At 32.4% G+C, this 24882-nt stretch overlaps 1 protein-coding gene across 2 annotated transcripts in view; it reads right to left on the bottom strand.

Annotated features, from left to right (window-relative positions):
* LOC105197011 overlaps window positions 1-24882 on the bottom strand; it is a 255685-nt gene that overhangs the window by 187177 nt on the left and 43626 nt on the right. For both annotated transcript variants that reach the window (XM_039447795.1, XM_039447796.1), the window contains exons 6-7: window positions 12211-12476; window positions 5197-5380 (exon numbers count right to left, since the gene is read on the bottom strand). In XM_039447795.1, coding sequence (XP_039303729.1) covers window positions 5197-5380; window positions 12211-12476 — 450 coding nt within the window. The remainder of the gene's footprint in view (window positions 1-5196; window positions 5381-12210; window positions 12477-24882) is intronic.

Below are 24882 nucleotides of genomic sequence, written 5' to 3'. Positions count from 1 at the left end.
TGTTCCGAAATACGATGCTATAGCAGTGCTGGCAGTAATGCAGTAATATTGGAACAGTTGTGACAGTGTACACCCAAGGACTTTGATTCTGTCCATGGGGAAATTTTCCAAACTGAGAAGTCACCACTTTCTACATACTCGCAGTTCATGGTTAATGAAACGACTAGAGCTTGTTGGTCGTTACGTTAATCATGAACTGTAAGTATGTAGAAAGATAGCGACTTCTCAGTTTAGAAAATTTCCCCATGGACAGATTCAAAGTCGCTGGGTGTACTGTCATGACGTCACATTTACTGCACTGCCAGTAAAAACGGAACACAGCCATTATAGTTGCGACACTTTTTCTTAGATGCGTCTCTGAACACGCAACTATAACAAGAGCTGAGAACATGATTGGTTCTTACTTGTGGATCTAACCAATTACGTTTGCCGCTCAATGAGCAAGGCTACATTCCAAAAACCATCGAAGAAAAAGTGTCGCAACTATAATGAACACGACTGTACACCCAAGGACTTTGATTCTGTCCATGGGGAAATTTTCCAAACTGAGAAGTCGCTATCTTTCTACATACTTACACTTCATGATTAACGTAACGACCAATAAGCTCTAGTCGTTTCATTAATCATGAACTGCGAGTATGTAGAAAGTGGTGACTTCTCAGTTTGGAAAATTTCCCCATGGACAGAATCAAAGTCCTTGGGTGTACATACGTTTTATTCTCTCTCCAAGTGCAAGTGCATTCTGTTATTTGCTTTTTGCAGACCGAATAACGCAGCTGAAATTCATCGAAGAATGTGTCGTGTGGACGATGGCTTTAGTTGCCACAAATTTTCTTCCCCTCGAACGTAGTCGACATGTTTACACTCTCGCTGCTTCACTGTCATTAACAATGGAATTCCAACCTATGATGGGGATACAGGTAACAGTGCTATCAATTTAATTGCGCAAAAACTGGTTTCTGTATTGCAACTAGGAATTTTGTACAATGTTATCAAAAGTTAATTAAAAAATAGCCCTTGTACCTATGAACGGATGGATGACATCCGATTGCCAAGGGCGTTAATTGGCTAATTTAATGTCTTTAAAATTTTCTAATTAACTAATCCAAGAGCTGTGAATGACTGTGGTCAATTGCAACATAGTCAAATGAGATTCTTTCTAAACAGGTGCATAGATTAAGTTAGTTTCAGTGAGATTAGGTACACCCAAGGACTTTGATTCTGTCCATGGGGAAATTTTTCAAACTGAAAAGTCGCTATCTTTCTACATACTTACAGTTCATGATTAACGTAACAACCAATAAGCTCTAGTCGTTTCATTAATCATGAACTGCGAATATGTAGAAAGTGGTGACTTCTCAGTTTGAAAAATTTTCCCATGGACAGAATCAAAGTCTTTGGGTGTACAGTCGTGTTCATTATAGTTGCGACACTTTTTCTTAGATGCGTTTCTGAACGCGCAACTATAACAAGAGCTGAGAACATGATTGGTTCTTACTTGTGGATCCAGCCAATTACGTTCACCGCTCGATGAGCAAAACAACATTCCAAAAACCATCGAAGAAAAAGTGTCGCAACTATAATGCAAGCGACTGTACAACCTGAAAGTTATCTTTGTTTGATTTATTTTTTATTCTATAGCAGTAATTTAGATTTTTTGTTTCAAACTTTGAAAAAGTTGCACTTCCTATTTCAGAGTTATTAATCATAAAAAAGCCAAAATTGTGATTTTTAGCAACTTTAATATCAGATTTTTTGAAAGCATAATGTAATAAAACATTTCACGCCTAAGTGTTTAATTAACCAAAAGTACATAAAAAATGATTTATTAAACTTAATGTAAAAAAATATTGACTTTTTGTTACTTAATGTTATCATTCACATAATTAATGTTGGGATTTTAATTATGGGCGCCTCAATAAGGATATTCCACGTCTATGTTCACACTACACTTTCAAATATGAGTGTAGTATGAACATAAACGTGGAATATCTTTATTGAGGCAGCCATAGTTAAGGGTGTTTACGATAACTAATCGGATCTCGGATTGGATTGAACAATGGTACTCAACGTAAGTATAGAAAATTTCCCTAGGCTAATCGGATTGACGATTGCTGTCTCAAATGTAATCCGATTGATGACGAAAGCGTGGAGACCGAGAAGCATGCTTGAAAAGTAAGTCTCTTTATTTTTTTAAATAATAACACAAAAAATCAAAGATTAAGTTAAAAAGAATGATTTGAATTTAGATTTATTGTAATTTTTTTTGTCTAAACACTGGATTTCGTTTAAATTTCTGTCTGTAAAAATTAATTAATCTATTCTAAAGTTTGTGGTTATATCGGAAACAAATCAAAATTAATAAAACAATTATTAATTATTAGGTACATATTAAAGCATATAATATTTCAAGCATATCATATAGAATTCCTGTTTATTATAAACTTAGTAAACATAACTTTGAAATTATTCAACTACATTATACATTAATCAATATTAATTTATATGTTAAAAATCAATAATGTTTCTAAAAATGTTCTTTTTATTCTTTTCCAGATCGTAAATAAACTTCAATTCTATGAATAAATAAAAATTACTGGAAAATGGATTTATATGAAGAGGGCATTATTGAATAATATATCAATTTGTGCTAACTTAAAATTTGTAAAATCTACTTTTCTTTATTAGTTGTTTATTAGAGAGTAATAATATAAAAATGTAATATACGCATCATATATGCATACAATTATTTTAATTTTATTTATGTATATTCCGTTCTTATATTATTACTCTCTAATGAACAACTAACAAAGAATAGCAGATTTTACAAATTTTAAGTTAGCACAAATTGATAATGTTCAATAATGCCCTTTCAATCCATTTTCCAGTAATTTTTATTTATTCTTGGAGTTGAAGTTTATTTACGATCTGGAAAAGAATAAAAAAAACATTTTCAGATACATTATTGATTTTTAACATATAAATTAATATTGATTAATGTATAATGTAGTTGAATAATTTCAAAGTTATTTTTACTGAGTTTATAATAAACAGGAATTCTATATGATATGCTTGAAATATTATATGCTTTAATATGTACCTAATAATTAATAATTGTTTTATTAATTTTGATTTGTTTCCGATATAACCACAAACTTTAGAATAGATTAATTAATTTTTACAGACAGAAATTTAAACGAAATCCAGTGTTTAGACAAAAAAAATTACAATAAATCTAAATTCAAATCATTCTTTTTAACTTAATCTTTGATTTTTTGTGTTATTATTTAAAAAAATAAAGAGACTTACTTTTCAAGCATGCTTCTCGGTCTCCACGCTTTCGTCATCAATCGGATTACATTTGAGACAGCAATCGTCAATCCGATTAGCCTAGGGAAATTTTCTATACTTACGTTGAGTACCATTGTTCAATCCAATCCGAGATCCGGTTAGTTATCGTAAACACCCTAAAATTCCAATGTAAAAAAATGAAATATGTAAAATATAAGAAAAAATATAAAATAAATATGAAATATATCTCACATGGAAAATGCATATTGATATATTACTATAACTATGACATTAATATTGTATTTAAATAATATAAATTTAAATATAAGAGGAGAAGAGGGTAATATGGCATCTATTTTTATTTTAACTTGGTCAATAGCAATATTTAATATTAAAACTTGAACGATTATATTCGTCAAAGTACTGGTTAACAGATTTATAACATTCTATAGATTCAAAGTAAATGACAGTGTGCAAATCTCTGCATTCAAATGCATTTTATCCTCGTTTAATAATTGATAACTGACAAAGATAGAATGATATCTCTAATATGTTCCTGAATACAATTCTCAATCGATTTATCGATAAAATTCTTTGATATGAAAATCTCGATGGTATCCATATTACATTATGAGGCCGATTAGATAGCTGCATATCGAAAATACTACGCTATTGAATAACTTTGCTGGAAATATTTATAGCTGAATAAAAAATAAAAATATTAAAAAGACATTTGAGTACATATATTCGTGTGATAACCCAGTCTTAAGTTTAGAAAGAATGAGGAAGTATGTATAATTGAATGTCGAAGTATATTTTGTCAAGGCTTTCTAAATGCTCAAAAATAAAAAGGCTTTATCATAACTATCTGCTGTTGTATATTCCCAGGTAGCATGAAACAATGCGGCAATATTGCAACGTTGCTGCAATATTTCCGCAATGTTTCATGCTACCTGGGTTGACATATATTAATGCCATTAAAAAATAATGGGCCACTAAACAAATAATTCCATAAGCAATCATTAGAATTCGTTACCTAATAATGAAGACAATAAGGGTAATCATAATGTCCGGAGCAGCCATAATACCTTCTTCTCGTCTAATATTTACTTTTAAAAAATAACTTAATTCATGATAGTGTGCAATGCATTATTATTTATAATTACAAGTTGAATAATTTTAAAGTATAACTTCAGATATGCAAATTAAATATTGCTGTTTTCTTATTTTAATTTTTTATCTTATGTATCTTTATCTTATGTATTAATTGATTTATCTTATAATTTTATGTTAAGTTAGTAAAATAAGATAAACAAATAAAAATAACTGTTGCAGAATAATATTAAAAATTAAATCGTATAAAATTTTGTAAATTACTAGATTTTTCATTTTATTTCAATAGTTTCATGTACAAAATGTTCAGTAGTAGATGAAAGAAAATTTAAGAAGTGATTCTAGGTGATAAAATGAAACAAAAATTAAGAACAATAAAAAATAAAGCTAGTCTACTCAAAATTTTGTTATTTTTTGTCTTATTTTAACATCTAGATTCATTCCATAAATTTTCTCTTATCTTATATTATACAGAGTGTTTCCGAACGCCCTGTATAATATAAAATATATAAACAATAAAAATCATGTTATATTAAAAACGAGTATTATTAAAGACGGATGCTTTTTTGCGTACGTTTCATGGTGAAAGGCATAGTACGCTTGCATGCAAATTCATAATCTATTGTACCCAACATAAATCCTTATAAAATTCTATGAAATGGAATATATGGAATATTACATAAAATATTTTTCTAGATAAGAAAAACAATGATAATAATTGAATTAATATATTAAATAATTGAAATAATATATTAAAGTTATTTATCTTGTGTAGTTTCACAAATTAATTACTTGTAAAGAATTAAAGATCTGTGGACAATACTGTGGATTCCAGAAAGTGGCAAATATGTATCCCAATAAATTCCATTCAGCGTAGCACTCCCGGGTAGAATATTATTGTGATACGATCCTTCTTTTCGGTCTTGAAGTTTTCCAGATAAATCGCCAACAGCATACTGGTCCTGAGTACCAAGACCTACACAGTTCAATTATAAAGAAATTAGAATGTTACTTCCCAGCAAACACAGTAAATAATAGTTATATAACTTGTGTGTGTCACGTTATATAACGAATTTTTACATTCTAGTAATATTGTAGTTATGTAAAATTGAATTGTTGATATTACAACACAATAACTTATAACAGTCATATAACTGCCGTTTATTAGGTTTATATAACAAACATTTTATTTTAATAATATAACTGTTATAAAACTGAATTATTAATACGACTCCTCCCTGCCAAAAATGTGCGATTAAAACCGATTAAAACGGAATCCTTTTTAATTGATTTTAATCTGTTTTAATCGATTCAATCCACGAGCGGATTAAAAGGTAATCGGTTTTAATTATATACGAATCGTAATTGATTTTAATATCGCTTTCGTGAATTATTTAAGTGTAATGAATAATATATAAATTTTTTAAAATTTTAATTCATTTGCATTAAGACTCCTAAATACTCTCAGCGACCACGTTTCAAAATCCTGACATTAGTAGCGAGAAATGATATGCTGAAAGGCCAGAAGTGAATGCTAAAAATTCTTGCGTGCTATTTTTTAAATAAAAAGCTATTTTGATAAAATAACATTGTACATCATTTTTACTAATTTGTAAAATTGTTCGGAAACTATTTTTTTCTTGACGGTTGTCAAGAATTATTAATTGCCAAAGAAAAACATAGCTTTCGGACAATTTTACAAATTTGTTAACGTGATTTATAGTATTGTCATCAAAATATCTATTTAAAAATGGTACATAAGAATTGTTAGCGTCTCAACATGTCACATTGCATTAAAATTTGATTTAATTATAATTTATAAAATTCTGTAATTTTGAATTAAAATGGATTTAACAAGTGAGTTCTGGCGCCACCACTAGGTGGCCACGCCGTGGGAGATTTTCTCGTGAGTCGAGTGCGGCCACATGCGTTATATCTAGGCGTCACGGCGGCTGACTCCCCAGCTCATACTTCAGTGAGACTTTTAGGAGCTGCTTATTAACCTCGAGACGAATACTCGCTCTCACTTTTTTCAAACATGATGTGTATGTGTGGAACGCTGTTCCATATAAAATTTTATATTTTTATGTGTATATAACAATTTGTATTGTTATTTAATTTTGTACTTAAATGAAATGTTTAATTCAAATTTAATCTTTTTTTATAATCCTTGTTAACGAAAAAGATACAAGAAATGTTTTTTGTAAATTAAGCATTTATTACATTTACATTAATGTATTCTGTTTTAATAAATCTATCTGAGTTTCGATTAGGTTTTTATTTTCAATCGGTTTTAATACTATATTTTCGGTGCAGAAATCCCGATCGATTCGGATTACTTTTTTTTTTATCGGTTTTAATCGTACATTTTCGGCAAGGCTGTATAACAAATATGATACAACTGTTATGTAACTGTTATTTTTCTTATGAATGGGAAATTACAACTAACATGGACATTACATGTAACGCGCATGTTATATTGCGTGTTACTTTCGATTTTATTTTATTAACATTGCTGTTATGTAACTGTGTTTGCTGGGTTATATCTTTTATTCTTTTAAATTTTGCTGTTAGTTTAAGAGTTTCTCTTTAATTAACCTGGTGAAAATTTGTCTCAGTATTCTTTATACAATTTTTCAGAATCTTTATATAAAATAATTTAGACACAAATATTTAACAATTTTTTTAAAAAGTTACTTACAATAAGTTGAACACTTATTGTCTATATATTTTATATAAAAATAGTATTTATTCTTATTTGAATCGTATATCTAAAAATTGCGATTTTTTTACTATTTGTATATCGTCATAAATTAATATAATTCTGAATTGTGTTTCTAAACAACAAATGTATATAGAGAAGATTTGTCAAATACGTATCATTTAAATTATTGTTATGCCCGTTCAGCCGAACTTGAGAAGCTGGCCTAAGGAAGATTAATCGATCTGATAGAAGACGCGCGGCTTTTGTTCTGTTTCGGAATGTGGAGCTGTCAATAGATATTTTTAATTATTCCGCCACGATTTAATTGTACAAAGTTCTACCATTAAAGTTACAGTTTCTTTTGTAAAAGAGTGTCTGTTCATTTCGTATCATGCAAACGAATGATCTTGCGCAAGTAACTGTGTGCTCGTCTTGTTGAGTATAACACTATCTTATATTACATTTTGGGGTGAATGAGGGAGCGTCGGAAAATGTAAATAAAGAAAGGGAAAAGATACAATAAAAACGAATAGCTTGCAACGGAAGCAGAGGTCCCGGGCGTGTGTGTGCGTCCCAGAGAGAAATAATACTTCAAATTGATATCGATTTGACGTTTATTCTAGGGTTGACGATTATCCGTTTATCCGGATATTCGGATATCCGAGATAGAGATAGATCCGAGATTAAATATCCGATTGAAGCGGATATCCGGATCTTTCGGATCCAAATTTGAAGCCGTTCGGATCCAAACCATTAAATTGTTTGTTATTCAGATGATTCTTATAGAAAAAAGATCTCATTATAAAGATAAATTTTTATTTCTTGACATAGAACGAAAACATAATATATAGAACAAAAACATAATATATAGAAGTTTTATAATAATAACTTCATAAATTAATAATATTTTTTTAATTGGTCAATTAAACAAGTTAATTAAACAGATTCCGATTTTGGAACAGAAAGACAAGAACATCGACATTGGCAGGATCAAGGCAACATCTTTTTATAGTTACAGTGTTTCCACACGTGGAAAACACTCTTTCAGATCCAGCTGATGATGCGGGTATGCTGAGATATTCAAGCTTGTCTGCGGAAGCCGTGCAATATTGCCATACCCAACTTCTCTTCTTTGACATAGTACACTTCTCAAACACTGATAAGTAGATTTTCGTTTTCTAAATGCCAATAACGCTGCCAGACAATGATAATTCAAAGCCGCGTGTTAGCGAGCTCAACCTTCGAACGGCGAGTGTGAGTGTCAACATAAACAGACACTGGCAATGTCAAGCTGGTACTTTTCGTTCTCTTTGTAACACAATTTTCAAATCCGGATCCGGATTTTTATACCAATTGTAAACTTTTTAGATAAGATGAAAAAAAATAATCCGGATTGATTCGGATATCCGGATCTTCATATTCTATCCGAAATATTCGGATATAGAATCCGGATAATATCACTATCCGGATACTCGGATATCCGGATATCCATAGATTCGGATGAAATCGTCAACCCTAGTTTATTCATCTTTTTTGATCATATTTTATGCAATTTTTGTCTGGTTGTTAAACATCGAAATCTCAAATATTTTCAGATTATTTCGATGATATAATATTTCGATATTTATTGATAACAGTAATAATATAATATAATGTTTTATCAAGATTTTTAATGTTTTTTCATGATTTTGTTTAATATCGATTTGTTGTCGATTTGACATCAATTCGATATTCGGGGTATAAGTGGATGATTATAAGATATATACAGGGGCTCAGACGTTTTATTTTATAACTTGATAATTACAGCGATTATCGCAAAATGGTATAAAACTTTTTTGTCCCTTTTCATCTTCTCTATGTTCTCAAAGCGATAGATTCCCTAGTTCCCGGACACCCTGTATATATATACAGTAATTTCTTTTATAATCTTACTTGTAAGTTGAAATCATGACTTATCACAAAAAATATATAATATTGTTGAACACTACAAAATGCGTGAAATCAGTACAAAATTACCTTTTCAAAAAAAGTTAAAAAAAGGCGCCAATGTATGTGTGTGCGCTTACCTTATTTAATTCAACCTAAGTGTATTTTTTCTAAAAAATGTATGAAATTTTTAAATTGCGCTAATTATAAAAAGAATATATTGCTCTTTGAAATAACTGCTGTATTTACTTAAAAATAAATATCTTAAATTTAATCTAACCTAAATGTATTTTTTCTAAAAACTGTATGAAATCTTTAAATTGCGCCAATTATAAAGAGAATATATTGCTGTTTGAAATAACTGCTGTACTATTTTTAACGAATAAAATGCAAGTGATAGTATCTTTATATTTTAAATAACGATTTAATTCCTTTTTAAATAAAATTCAAGTGATACTATCTGTGTATTTCTATTAAAACATTTTTCTGTTTTAACCTAAGTGGATGTATTTACAATAATTTAAAAAAGTTTCAATAAAATATATAAATACAAATTAAACAAGAATGCCTTCTGCGGTCGCAGCTAAGCCTTCGTGCTTGTATTATTTGTGTGATTTTATATACTTTCTTCAAGTTCAATAAACTGCGTGCCGAATTAATTTTCATAACGAGTTGACTAAGACACCCCGGAGATTCAGGAGGTCCCAGGTTCGAACTCTGGCTGAAGTGATATTTTTTGCAACAATTTTTTTACAGTATTTTCAGGAGAAAAAAAGGTTAATATTTAATAATATGTGATATTACTTAATCTTGTTCAATTTAAAATTGTGTTATGACTGAAAATTAATTCGACGCGCAGTTTATTGAACTTGAGGAAAGTATATAAAATCACACAAACAATACAAGCATGAAGACTTAGCTGCGATCTTAAAAGGCATTCTTGTTCAATTTGTATTAATACAGCAACGGTCAAAATATCTCTCTCTACTATTTTGAAATATATAACATTTAATCTCAAAGAATTAAAGAGAAAACAGAAATGAGAATGTTTTATTATAAAAAATTTTTATACTACAAAAAATTGGCGCTGCTAGATGTGTAAATATAATCTAAATAAAATGTTGTAAAATATAATAGTTATAGTTATAGTTACTTAAAAAATTATAATGATTTAAATATTACTTAAATGTTAAAGAAACTTGATCTTTAACTTACGCAAAGTATTGCATTATTACTTTTATAACACATATCTTACAAGTGAAACATTTATCTCATTTTTTTTATGTCAATTCTTTTCATTGCTTTTTTTATTTAGCAGCGCCAAGTTTTTGTAGTTTAAAAATTTTTTATTTTAATAAAACATTCTCATTTCTGTTTCCTCTTTAATTCTTTGAGATTAAAGCCTGATCTACAATATGCTTTTTGCTTCCTATTTCTTGCTTTTTGCCTCTTGCTTTCTTGTCTCTTCGCGCACTGTTTTACCGACAATCGTGTTTTTTGTCACGTGTCGTTTGTCTTTTCTGAAGTTCGTCAAATTTTATCTCGGACAACAAAGACAAAGAAACATGTTGGTTAGGTTAAATACAACCACGGTATCGTGGTGAATCGAACATAGTCTGATAAAAAATATGTCTGATAAAGAAAATAAAGCTGAGATACAAGTAAACGAAGCTTTTGGCGAATTGTTTGCTAATTTTGTGTAGAAAAATCCTTGCCTTTTGTGCATGACGATATCTCTCGGCTTCGTGTGACAAAAATACACAAAGCAAGGAAACAAAAAGCAGAAAGCACAAAACAAAAAGCAAAAAGGACAAGACAAAACGCAAAGAGCACATTGTAGATCAGGCTTAAATGTTACATATTTCATTAAAACTTTTTTAAATTATTGTAACTACATTCACTTAGGTTAGAACAGAAAAATGTTTCAATAGAAATACACAGACAGTATCACTTGAATTTTATTTAAAAATAAATTAAAGATACCGCTAATTGGGTTTTATTTAAAAAATAAAGATACTATTACTTGCATTTTATTTCATTAAAAATAGTACAGCAGTTATTTCAAACAACAATATATTCTCTTTATAATTTAAAGATTTTATACATTTCTTGGAAAAAATACATTTAGATTGGATTAAATTTAAGATATTTATTTTTACGTAAATATAGCAGTTATTTCAAAGAGCAATATATTCTTTTTATAATTAGCACAATTCAAAGATTTCATACATTTTTTTACAAAAAATACACTTAGGTTAAATTAAATAAGGTGCGCGCAAACACATACATTGGCGCCTTTTCCTTACCTTTTTCTAAAAATCTTTTCTAACGCAGATACAAAAAATTCAGTTTATTTGAATCTTATGCCTCGAAACAATATATATACACAAATATTTCCAATATTTTTTACGTAAATTTTCACCCACAACATTTTATAGCAATGTCAGAATTGTATAGTGAATAAAAATAAATAAATAAATAAACTTGAATAAATATGCAAACTTTCTAATTATTACATTTTGCTTCATGTAATGAATAATACATAACGATTAATATCTTGCTAAGAATAATAAGAATTATTTTCAATTGATAAATATAGCTATTACTAAAAAAAAATTGACACTGCGAGGTTTTGAACACCTCTCTTCACGTAACCGAGGACAAAATAGGAAGCGTGCGCCTTAATCCTCAGCCACCACGCTTCACGCTTTAACCTACCGCGCAACAGTATCGTGCGACGAATGCTTCACATACAAATTTCTCTGAAACGAAGGCCCATGCACTCAAACGTTCTGACACTTTTTATACCCGCTCCCCCCCCCCTTTTTTTCAAATAAACATGGTTTATCTCATTTTGTATTTTACAGTTCGCGGCATTTCCTTGTAAGTAATACGTTTTGTAAAAACGTATCATGTTTTGTAAAAAAAAATTGTAACCTCAAGGGGAACAATAAATATTTATCTTATAGTACATTTCATATTTGGCGCCTATCTTGGATGCAAATCCAAATTTGAAATTACTTCATAAATATAAAATATGAAAAATTTTTTAAACATTTTAAAATGCATTATGAAACAAATTTTCACCAAAACAATTAATTGTGTGATAAAAAAATATATCATATTTTTAAAAATATATCGTATTTATATTATTTGATCCTTAAATTCCTAATTACCTGGTGGTGGAATTGTTTTTTCGTCAATGTTCAAGGGATTGAACAACTTTTTAGTAGTTAAACATGGATTAACAGTAACTTCGTCATTTTTTACATGTTTTGGTGGTAACTCGTGAATCCTGTAAGATGCTACTTTGGTGGCGTATCGTAGTCTAACTTCCAAATCTTTTATTGTTGTTAATGAGATGTTAACCCACGTTGGATTGAATGGCGTTTCTTGGATTGCCGTAACTTGACCTTTTATGCCACGTAAATTAATTATGACCCTAAATATTTATTAAGAATTATTGTTTTAAGAAATTTCGTTTCCATGTAAAAATCATATGTATAGGGGAAAGTGGGCTAAATCGGACCGTGTCCCAAATAGGACTTTTTTAATTTAAATGAACAGTTAAGCAGATTTGGATGCAATTTATAATGTAAAATCTTTATACCCAAAGTGTGACAACAGTTTGACAGTTCTCTATTACAACATTCATAGAATATATGCGATGTGTATTTTTAGCCATCTGTAAAAATTTTTTAAAAGAAAATTTTTTAAAATTATTATTTAAAAAATATTAAAATTTTAAAAGGTAATTGATTTAAAGAGTGCAAAATTAAAAAAATATCAATTTTTTTGTAATCACTTTTGCGGTTTATTGTAAAATTTGTTCCAAAATTTAAAAGAACTCATGTCTAAATCGGACTTTTAAATCAGAATTGCAACCTGATCGTACCATTGATTATCAGCCGACCAAATTTGGTCCTAGAAATATTAAATCATTAAAATATAAGTCATCATACTCGAAATAATTGAATTTTATTAATTTCAATTTTAATTATATAATAATAACATTATAACATAACCGGGGAATGTCTAATTATATAAACTGTTTGTTTTGTTTTTGATAACATTTTTATTTTATACTGTCAAACTGCTTGTTTTTATTCAATACTAAGAAAAATATATTAAAATCTTTTAAACTTTTATTTAAAAGCCGATATAAATGGAAGTTTAGAACGAATAGTTCCAAATCAAACTGGAAAACATGCATTTTTACATTTTCCATTATAGTTCAACACAGGTGAAAAATACGCAAAAATGGTTTAAATAAAAAATGAAGGAAATTATATTATTTTTCCAACAGCATCTTTGTTTTTACGGTTAGGCTTTATTTGCACATTATAGAAAACTGCAAATAGGTCCGACTTACCCCATTCTCCCCTACTCATAGAGCACTAAAATTTTTCAGATATAAAAGAAGTAAATTTTACTGTCAAAAATTGAAAAAATAAAACATTTCATAAAAATTGCGAAATATTTCTGCAGTATTTAAAATATCTTTGGGGGTAGCAAAATGTCCACAATTTTTGCACTTGAAACCTGGCAAAAAAATGAAAGGTTACTAAAAATCTAAAATGTCTTTTTGAAATATTATTAGAAAGTTGCTGTTTACAATATATGTATATATAGGTTATTTGGTAGAGTTCATTTATACTCTCGTGGGTTGATAAAACAAGTTAAACTGAGAAGAAAAGTCCTTTACCATTTTTCAAAATTCGCAATAGTTACCGAAATAAAAATTAGTAAAGTCGGCGAATGAGCGCGTACTTTCCCTACTCACCGTACGTGGAAACCGTCCGTCGGTTACCAAGTCAGTAGCACCCGCGGCGCAGTAAGGAGGGAGAAGCAGCAATGTCTACCGGCCAGCGACGTAAGATTCCAGCTCTGAGCATCTCGTTCCTTTTTTCTCTCGCCGTGCCGCCTGCTCCTGGCTAGAGGACCACTAGGCGGTTTCCGCGCACAGTAGGTAGAGAAGGTATGCACTCATTCACCGACTTTATTAATTTTTATCTTGGTAACTGCTACTGTTGGGTAAGGTGCTTAGAAAACACACGAATTTTAGGAAAGAAAGTGTATTTGCTATTAGATACAGTAAAATCGATAAGCGCTTACCGCGTGGCAAAGAGCGAAGCGGAACCCAAGGAAAGAACAGAAGGAACATTAGATGTCATGCTAACGCATGCAGCGCTCGCTACAGCGCCATCTCAAATCAATATCACATTCGAGCTATCACTACTCAACACTCCGACTAAGATCTCGGATGCATACTTAACAGTTTTTTTAATTTATTAAACCGAGACTTTGGTAAGGCTTTAGTGAACAAATCAGCTAATTGATCTTCAGTGGGACAATACTCGACAAAAATTTTACTTGACTCAACTATTTTGCCTATATACTTGTATTTAACGTCCACGTGTTTAGTTCGCTGATGGAAAACCTGATTTGTAATCAGCTAAATTGTAGCTTGGTTATCTACTTGTAGTTTGATTTGGTCAACCTCCTCTTCTTGAAGTCCGTACAAATCAGCCAACATTTGTCTCAACCATTCAGCTTCCTGTGCTGTCTGTGAAGTAGCCACCAACTCGGCCTCCGCAGTTGATAATGTAACAATTTTCTGTCGACGAGATTTCCAGGCCATAAGTACATTCATGACAGCCACGTATCCAGAAGTGGAACGACGTTCATCCTCATCTCCTGCAAAATCTGCGTCTAAATAGCAGATACAATTACGTATTGGCGTTTCCTGGTTAAACTAAATTCCTTTGTCACATGTTTCCTTCAAATATCTCAGCACTTGTTTTGCTGCACTCCAATGTCCGGGTCCTGGATCTTGCAAGTATCCTGCAAGCTCAGCGTGTTAGCGCTAAAAGCAATATCAAATCGAGTTACGTAAGTCAAAAACTGTAGTAATCCAATCAACTCGCTATATGGAGTATTGGACATGGTTTTTCTTTCTGCATCATCCAATGAACTCATCTTCTTTGATAACTTTACATTTGGATCAGCTGGAATGGAAATTTTCTTTGCTTCTTTCATCTTGAATTTTTTGATTAACCTCTTGATGTATGTAGCTTGATGGATCTTGGTTAACCTCTGGTTCTGATCTCGATCAATTTCAATGCCCACAAAATAACTTGGAGCACATATTTTTATTTCAAAGTCCTTGTTCAATTGTAAGAAATAATGTAACACTTCCGACGATTTGCAAAGTACAAGGCCGTCATTTACAACACTAGATATAGTTTTTCTTTACCGATCTTGCCAATATATATGCAATCATCTCCTTCCAATTTTTGAAAATGATATTTTATCAGAACTTCATTAAATTTTTTATTCCAACGGTGAGGAGACTGTTTTAATCCGTACAATGACTTGCAAAGCTTTACTATACGGTCCTCTTCTGGCCAAGGTCTTTTAGGTAATTGAAACGTCCAAACGTCTTTTTTTAATATTCCATAGAGGAAAGCGGTCTTAACATTGAATTGTAACATGTCGAGTTTTTCTGAAGCAGCCATTGTTAAAAGCATGCGAATGCTTTCATAAAGTACTACTGGTGCATACATATTTATGTAATCGACACCATGCCGCTGTGTGAATCCTTGAGCGACTAACCGAGCTTTGTGCCTACTTGGTTCACCTGGCGTTACCTTCTTCTTGGAAATCCATTTACAAGATATTAGCTTCTTGTTATCCGGTTTTGGTGATTTGAACCACGTTTCATTTTTCTCATGCGCTACTAATCTCTGATGAATCGCTTTTTTCCATTGTTTAGCCGTTGTACTTTGCAATGCCTCTCCAAACGTTGTTGGTTCAGCCTCTGCTACATTTACTTGTGGATAACATAACCTTTCAGATTTCTTTATCTTCGTGCGATCGCGTAATGCTCGTTTTTCTCTGTTACTTTCAATCATCTTCTTGGGTTTATCTTCTCGTGTAGGTTCTTCTTCTTCGTCCGAGTCACTGCTAACACTGAACCATTTGATTATTTCTTCTTCTTTCTTCAGAGTTGTCATCTTCCAGACAAATAAACGCACAGTTGTTTTCTCTTACTCCCACTGTCTTTGAAGGAACTGAATAAAATGTCTCTTCGTCGAACCTTGCATTGCAACGATTATTTTCCGCGTCGTTGGATCAAACAGCCTATAATTTTCAGAATTTACCTGATATCCCACAAAGATCAGCTTTTTCGCTTTGGGATCAAGCTTTCGCCTTTACTGATTCGGTACATGTGCGTAGGCGACACATCTGAAAACTTTCAATAAGGATAGATCAGGTCTCTTGCCATTCCATTTTTTGAAAGGTGACTTGTTGCTCTTGCTAGTAGCTGACCTGTTCAGAATATATACGGCCATATTAATTGCTTCGGACCATAGATATTTAGGAAGATGCCTACCGAAAATCATGGATCTAATTATCCCATTGATTGTTTAAATTTCTCTTTCCGCTTTAGCATTCTGCTCTGGATACAACGCTCTGGAGCAGTTGTCTGATGTTCTATACCACATGCTCTAGTGAATTTCTGAAACGGCTCATTAATGTACTCTCGTTATCCGTTTTTAATATCTTGTTTGAAACGATTGCGTAAAATATTTGTATATTGAACAAATTTTTTGAAAACATCAGCTTTAATTGCGTAGATACATCGATACTCACTTGCATCGTCCTTGAACACAACTCAATATCGGTTGCCGTTACATGACTCTGTCTGAAAAAGCCCGCATACATCTGAATGAATCATTTCTCCTGGTTTGAACTGCTTTTCCTCTCGAGGCTTAAACGATTTCCGTTTCAATTTTCCGAAAATACAGGCTTCACATTTAAATTTCTGCAACTCCTCCTTCTTCAAGTTAATTGTAGGATTGTTTTCAAGCACTTTCTTCATTGTAGTAAACCTAGCGTGGCCAAGGCGTTCATGCCACAGCTGTAATTTCTCAGTTTTCTGTTCCGCTGCATTGGTCTCTGCGACAGTTTGTTTTCTAAATTCCATCACATACTATACACATCTTCTTCTGTTTCTAGCTACAGTGTGAACTTTACCATTTTTGATTACTTTCATCTCAGATTTCCCGGACTCTATCTTATAGCCATAATCCGTGCATTGTGAGAAAGAGAATAAGTTCTTACGCAAATCAGTACACATAAAACATTAGTTAGGCGACACGGTTTTCACTTACCGTTTATTAAAGCCTCAATTTTAACATCGCCTTTTTCAATTACTGGACGACTTTTATCGCCAATTTAATGTGTGACATTTCAGCTTTCTTCATGTTCTCGAACAGAGACTTGTCATGAGCCATGTGATAAGACGCTCCGCTGTCTGCAAGCCATATTTTATCATTTTTTTCTTCAGCTACATGAGCCCGTGCGACGAATACTGCATCTACTGTTTCTTTATCCTCTTCCTTATCCTTACGCTTATATTTAGTATTCTTATTCTAAGTGTTAGATTTCTTTGTTTCATATTTAGACTTTGCATAGTTAAACTTGCGGCATTCGGATTTTCTGTGTCCTGTTTTCTTACATCAGAAGCACTGGCCTTCGAACTTCTTCTTGTCTCTTTTCTCTGATGGCTTTTGTACCTTATTTTTATTTGTTGCCGACGCTGTCATCGCCGTGACTTCTTCATCCTGAGCAGATAAGAGTACTTCCGCTGCTATCAATTCTGTCTCTAAATTCAGTAACATCTTGTCTGCAAGCGGCTTGCTGTTCCAGCCAAATAAGAAACCGCTGTACTTTACGGATGGCAGTCCTTCGATAATTATCGTTTGTATGTTGTCTGAAACGCTTCGATCACCTGTAATTTCAAGCTGTGCAGCAAGATTGCGAGCTTGTGCTATGTAGTCACTCACCTTTTCGTCTGAGCCAAGTTTGAGGTTATGTAACTTTTGTTGCAACATTGTTACCTGAGCCGCTGATTTTTTTCCAAAAAGATTGCAGATCTTTTCCCACATTTCCTTGGCAGTCTTGCAATGAAGAATATACTTCGTGAAACGCTGCTCAATCGTCGCCGCGATGCAGTAGCGAGCTTCACTATCTTTCTTGCACAACGCTCTGCATACCGCAATATCCGCCTCTACCGGTTTTATCTTGTTTCCGTCGACAATATTCTTAATGTCCTTTTTCTCGAACAGCAAGGACATGTCGAATTCCCAAAATTCGAAATTATCGTCGTTAAGCTTGTCTATCGCAACGATGTCTTTGTCTACCATTTTTCCTCGCGCTTGCTCTATCTCGTACTTTCTAACCTATTTATTTTTCGCACGCTTTTCCGGACTTATCACGTGTTTCGTACCTTTTATGGGCCCACCACGCAGTGGAAGCGTGGTGGGCCCATAACCTGTCGGGTAAGATGCTTAGGAAACACACGAGTCATAGGAAAGAAAGTATATTTGCTATTTTATACAATAAGAATAAGACAAGCGCGTACCGCGTGGCAGAGAAGCAAGCAGAAGCAAGAGAGCTACATAAGATAGACCACGCTAATGTACGCAGCGTTCGCTATAGCGCCATCTAACAATAAAATTATTCAAGAGATCGCCTCTCAACAAGGATAAAAAAAATTTTTGGACAAATGATGAAAGCGCTAATGAGAATGTTCGCGCGGTACTCAACACGCAAATTTCTTACTGTTCAAATCCCCTTCACTTTAAATATAATTTTTTATTAACGATATCACAAGTATGCGATTAGCTCAGGTGTTAACGTACTAGGTTACCGTTCCGAAAGGTTTGAATCCCGTCGATGCATTTTTCAAAAAAATAATGCGTAATTGTAGTGAAATAGAACATATGCGAAACAACCCATGCGAATTAAACTATAAAAATAAAAATATCTGGTAAAAAACTAAAAAAAATGTTTTTTATACATATATTGGTGTAACTAAGAATCCATTGAAAGTAACGCACAAATGACGACAATTTGCTGTTAGTTTGCTGATTTACAATAAAGATTTTGATGACTTCAAAACAACAGACAGTTTGTGGAAGCACCTTGGCATTAAATTGCTACAATTAAATGTGGCATGCGTGACAGCAAAATGTCAACATTTTGTTCTCATTTGGCTATCTGGGCCTTGTGCCTCTACACCACGACGAGGCTCGCGTCAACGCTATACACTCGTGATCACGATTATTAAGTATTTCGTTTTTTATTTGTCTTTTTAATATTTATAGCATTTTTTATAGCAAAAAATCAAAAGTTAAATAACGTAACTTTGCGAATGTAGCATACATCTTTCTTTCTAAAGTACTAGAACATAGTAAATATTATTTCTTTAAACAACAGTTCTAATTAATACTATTCGAATTTTACTATTATGTGTAATTTCAAGAAAAATATTTAAACTATTACTATTTTTTTACACTTTTTATATTAAAAACGGTAAGACACTCGAATAAATAGTATCATGCTGATTATAATTTATCTTAGTTCTAATGACAGTTTTCATTAAAAATATTTATATAATAACATAGCACATTATTACTGTGAATGTAAGTAATGTCATTAAATGTAATTTAATACATTATTATAAGAAAAATAAAATAATTAATGATTTTAGAGCGAAATATTTTATTACAACTGCGATAAATAATTATTTATTTCAGTTCTAACAGAATATTTTGCTCTACAATCATCAATTTAAGCACAATTACAGCAGCAACATATTTTTAAATGTTAGACTTTATATTTTTTTTATAATATTGTATTAAATCACATTTAATGATATTACTTACATTTATAGTAACAATGTGCTATATTATTACGTAAATATTTCTAATGAAAACTGTCGTTGGAACTGTGATCAATTAAAATCAGCATGATGCTATTTATCCGAGTATCTTATAATGTTTAATATAAAAAGTATAAAGAAATGTAAATAGTTAAAATTTTTTTCTTGAAATTACACATAATGGTGAGATTCAAATAGTATTAATTAGAACTGTTGTTTAAAGAGATAATATTTACTGTGTTCTTGTACTTTAATGGGAGAAGTATGATGCTACATTTGCAATGTTATTTAACTTTTTGTTTTTTGCTATAAAAATGATAGAAATATTACAAAGAACAAAATACTTAATAATTGTGATCGCAAGTGTATAGCGAACCTTGGCGCGGTGCGTGAGCATGAAGGAGAGGTGCGATGTAAAGTTATCCTTCTCTTCGCCGCGCGCCATTTACCGTCTTCTACAGTCGTGCCGCGTTGGGCGGTTCTACGGCTCAGGCGAGCGACCGCTTGTCTCTTCGCGCGCTCTTATTTGGCTGACTTTAATATTTTATTACTCGAAAATTATTAAAAATATCGCAAAATGGTATTAGACTTTTTGGTTTGTCTAAATTCCTTGTACCTAATGTGATAAGCCTCATACAACGGTCTGGGACATCCTGTACATGTATTTGTGTGTATATGTATATGTATATGTATATTATACACAATTTTGGGCCGCGCGCGGCGGTGAGGTAAGGGGGAAGTGCTCGCAGTCGCAAGCCTTATCCGATGGTCTGGCCCACCGGACGCGGGAACCAACCCAGAACGCCGAGCTATCCTCTTCAAACAGAAGAGGATAGCTTCTGTTTGAAGAGGATAGCTCTTCTTGTGACTCGTCAAACAGTGTTACCATGTTGCCTTTTCCGTTTCGATTCGCCAAGCCGTGTTGCCGATGCCACGAGTGGCGCACTATTTTCACTTTCTTTACAACTGAACTATAAATAATTGTAGAAAGCATAATTCGTGATACATACGTGTGTACAATTATTTATTAATATATATAGAATTATGTATAAAAGTTAGTAGGAATTTTCTAAATTGTTATATACAATTTTTCAATTGTCTTTGACTATTTAATACAAAGTATGTTATTTAAAAAAAAATTAAGAAATTCGAAAATGCTCTTCTATTATAAATTAAATTAAAATTTCTCATGAACACAAAAAGTATATATGCTATGAAACATTACAATGACTGTTTTAAAACGTCAAAATAAGTGTTTCAACATTTTACATCTTTTGTGTTCAACTTTCATTAATTATAACCAAAGAGCATTTTTTAAATTCTTGATTTTTTTTAAATAAAAAGTTTAAAAAAAAAGATACCGTGGTATATTGTCCGCTTGCATAGCGCAAAGCAGAGAATAGCGCATTTCTCCATAACATCACGTCGTATCATGCTTTCTCTCTCGACCGAGTGTCAAGTGAGAAAGATGCACTATTGTAGTGTCTCCCACTACTTTCTGCATCTTTCTCGTTTGAGGCTGAGTCGAGAAAGACAATGCCGCGTAATGCTATAGGCAAGTTGGTGCCGAGTAATGAGGATCTCAGCTCGTTTGCCGTTTCGCGTTAATTTTCGGTTGTCAGGACATAATTAAATTACGCATTGGGTACATCGGAAGTGCAAGGCGCCGCGCGATCTTTATATCAAAGTAATTAGTATCGTATGTACCGGCAACTTATTAGATCGCGAATTTCGTTCGATCAAAGATTATGCATCACTGATCCATCGCCCGTCGGTCGATTTGATCGCATTTTTCAATCTGCGGACCGCGACTGTTTGTTTTTGATTCATATATTTGTGAGGCCTGATTTTTTATTATCTGGTTAACTTGTAGTTAAACTTAACCTGATGTTTTAACCAATGAGCTTCACCTATGGCATCATCATAAGTAAAGTTCATTGGATAAAACCTCAGGTTAAGTTTAACCACAAGTTAACCAGATAATGAAAAACCGACCTAAGTATACATACATGCAAAACGTGGATATAATAATCGTCCGGAGACACGCGTGTGTTGTGTGTCAGTAATGACTACGGCCAAGCATTTCAAAGGTTATGTTGCGCCACGCGGCGCGGCGTGAACACAGCACAGAGAGATTGCAAGAACATTGCAGAATGATTTCATTGAAATATTGTAATATTGCATTTTGATTGCGAGACATCGTTGCAACATTGCTGAAAGATTGCAGCAACATTAAGATGTCCGCTTTTCAAAATATTGCATTGAAACATCCCAGCAACATTGTAATGTTATAAATTTTTCCAAAATATACACATAAATATTATTACATCATATAATTTCAATGAACAAAACAATATTTTTGTAATATTTTAAAAAACATTTTTCGCAAAAAATCTCGGAAATTCTTTTTTGGAAATTTCCAAGCGGTCACTTATTTAAGTCGCGACTCCGGTGAACGTTGCTTGATCTCCGTGATTGCTGCGAACTGAATCCGACCTGTGAACACTTTATGCTGATATGTGTATACGAGGTGTGATCAAAAAGTAAGGTGACTTTTCATTTTTACAAAAAAATATTCATTTATTCATCCAAAATTATGTTATCCTCTTCAAAATAATCCCCCTCTGATACAATGCATTTGTGTACAGCGCTTTTTCCAGTCGTCAAAACATTTCTGAAATGCACTTTTGGGTATTGCCTTGAGCTCCTCCAGCGATGCAGCCTTAATCTCCTCAATCGTCGCAAATCTTCGTCCTTTCATAGGCCTTTTCAATTTTGGGAAGAGGAAAATGTTTCGTCACCAGTTATAACCCTTTTGAGCAGATCAGGATCATCATTGATGTCGTTCAACATGTCTTGGATGATGTTCATGCGACGCTGCTTCTGATCAAAATTAAGCAGTTTTGGAACGAATTTCGCTGACACACGTCATACCCAAAACATCCGTTAAAATTGATTGGCATGAGCCAAACGATATGTTAAGATCATCAGCTATTTCTCTAATCGTGATTCGACGATTTTTCAACAGAATTTCTTTCACTTCCTGAACATTTTCGTCGGTTTTTGACGTGCTGGGGCGTCCAGAGCGAGGATTATCGTTAACATTTTCTCGGCCCTCTTGGAATAACTTATACCATTTATAAACATTTTTTTTACTCAAAGTTGACCCACCGTACGCCACTGTCAACATTTCAAGAGTTTTTGAACACTTAATACCATTTTTTACACAAAAATTAATACAAACTCTCTGCTCCATTATTTTCAACAGCAAAAAATCGCATAGCACGCAAACACGAGTCTAACCTTTATGCCTCTCACATGAAAACAATACATGCTATATAGTCAAAACTGTGAACATATGATCGTGACGAGGTACCAAGATAAAAAAAAAATTTGAAATTAGAGTGTACAGAGCGCGCAAAATTCAAAAAGTCACCTTACTTTTTGATCACACCTCGTATAACTGGTAGATCAGGTCAATATACGTTATCAAAAAATGAAATATGTATAATTTAAGCACAGTATTTATATAAACAAATATAAAATTATAGTCTTTTTTTATTAATTTTGCAAATGTAGAATAGCATCTAGAATAACTTTTCTGTTATTTATTTAAATAAGAATGCAATTAGAAAATATATATCAATATAATACAATAATTAATATAAATATGAAAAAATTTTTATTAAAAAAACAATTAGAAAATATTGTTTGTTCATTGGGATGTAGATCGAGGTTTCTTCATATATGAACCTATTTCGTCTATTAATATAAATATTCATGTTTCTCAACAATACTATGATGCACACAGCACCGCGGGAGCGCATGCCTTTTTCTAGACGTTTTAGAGTCAACATTTGAAGGATGTCTGCAGACGTTTATGCAAAGTCGATTTGCTGTCAACTCTAAAAGCCTGACTTGGATGAATCGACTATTACAGTCGACATACGGACGATTGTGCTGTTAGGGAATATAGAGATTCAGCGGAAAATTTAGTAACGTTGCCCGACCTTAGTTTGCTAAATGCGAATGAATAATTACGGATAAGTTAAGTTAATATATTATTGTACGCGAATATTTTGCTTTGGCTCTTTATTGCCATTACTTTATTAAAAAATTATGATATTGCAACCTTTTCGGAATATTATTGGCATATGCGATGAGATGTTGCAGGCATATTGTTAATTTATGTTTCTGCATTGTCTCCGTAATATTGCATTGCAATCTGCAACATTGCTACAATCTTGCTGCAATTTTTTGTGCTGTATGGGAAGGTGATCGCGTGATTCTTTGGTGCTCAAAATTCGTCGTCCGCCGCGTTGACTTCCTCGACGGCGTTGCGGGTGACGGTAGATGCAGATAACGTTTGCGTCTTTTTGCGTTGACTTTCCGTTGTCGCACTGTAATGAACTGCTCGTCATACACTGGAGTATCATTCAGGATGTTGCGTGATTATCGCGGTGATTATTGCTAAGTATTGTTTTTTTGTAAGTGAGTTCCATAAAAAAAAAAGTAACAAACAGAAATAAAAGAGGAGGAGAAGGAGGAGGAGGACGACCTGAGAGACATCAGGCAACGGCAAAGCAACCACGGAGTCAACGTTGAAAACTTCGCTGCTGCGCATTGCATATCGGAATTATGAGCAGCTCGTATGAGATAGAAAACATGAGCTTGTTACAAGACCTCAAATTGAAAGGGAGAAAGGTCGACTCCCGATCATAGAGATTATGCATGAAAAAATACACTTGAGCAATATGAGCAGAAGCGTGTATACCGACGGTAGTGCTGAAATAAATACCAAAAACGTCTATTCAGAAGATACTGGTTAAATAAATATCAGAAACGTCTCAGATGATACTGATGAAAAAAATAGAAATGTGTATAACAATACTCCCAGTCGACACAATTTATAACTGCTATATAATTTGGGAGTAACAGTTTATATAACAAATGTTTCATAATATCTACATTACAGCTATGTCTATCTATTGCTTCTTTCTATATAATATAAATGTGCAATTGTTACATAGTTATTACTGTGCATAGTTACAACATGTTAACATGACAAGTATGTAATGCACCAATATATAGTCAATATTGCAACATGATATTGTAG

This window comes from Solenopsis invicta, chromosome 4, assembly GCF_016802725.1.
Source record: "Solenopsis invicta isolate M01_SB chromosome 4, UNIL_Sinv_3.0, whole genome shotgun sequence".
NCBI lineage: Eukaryota > Metazoa > Arthropoda > Insecta > Hymenoptera > Formicidae > Solenopsis > Solenopsis invicta.
Note: the sequence above shows the minus strand (reverse complement) of the source record. Positions and strands in the feature narration are given on the sequence as shown.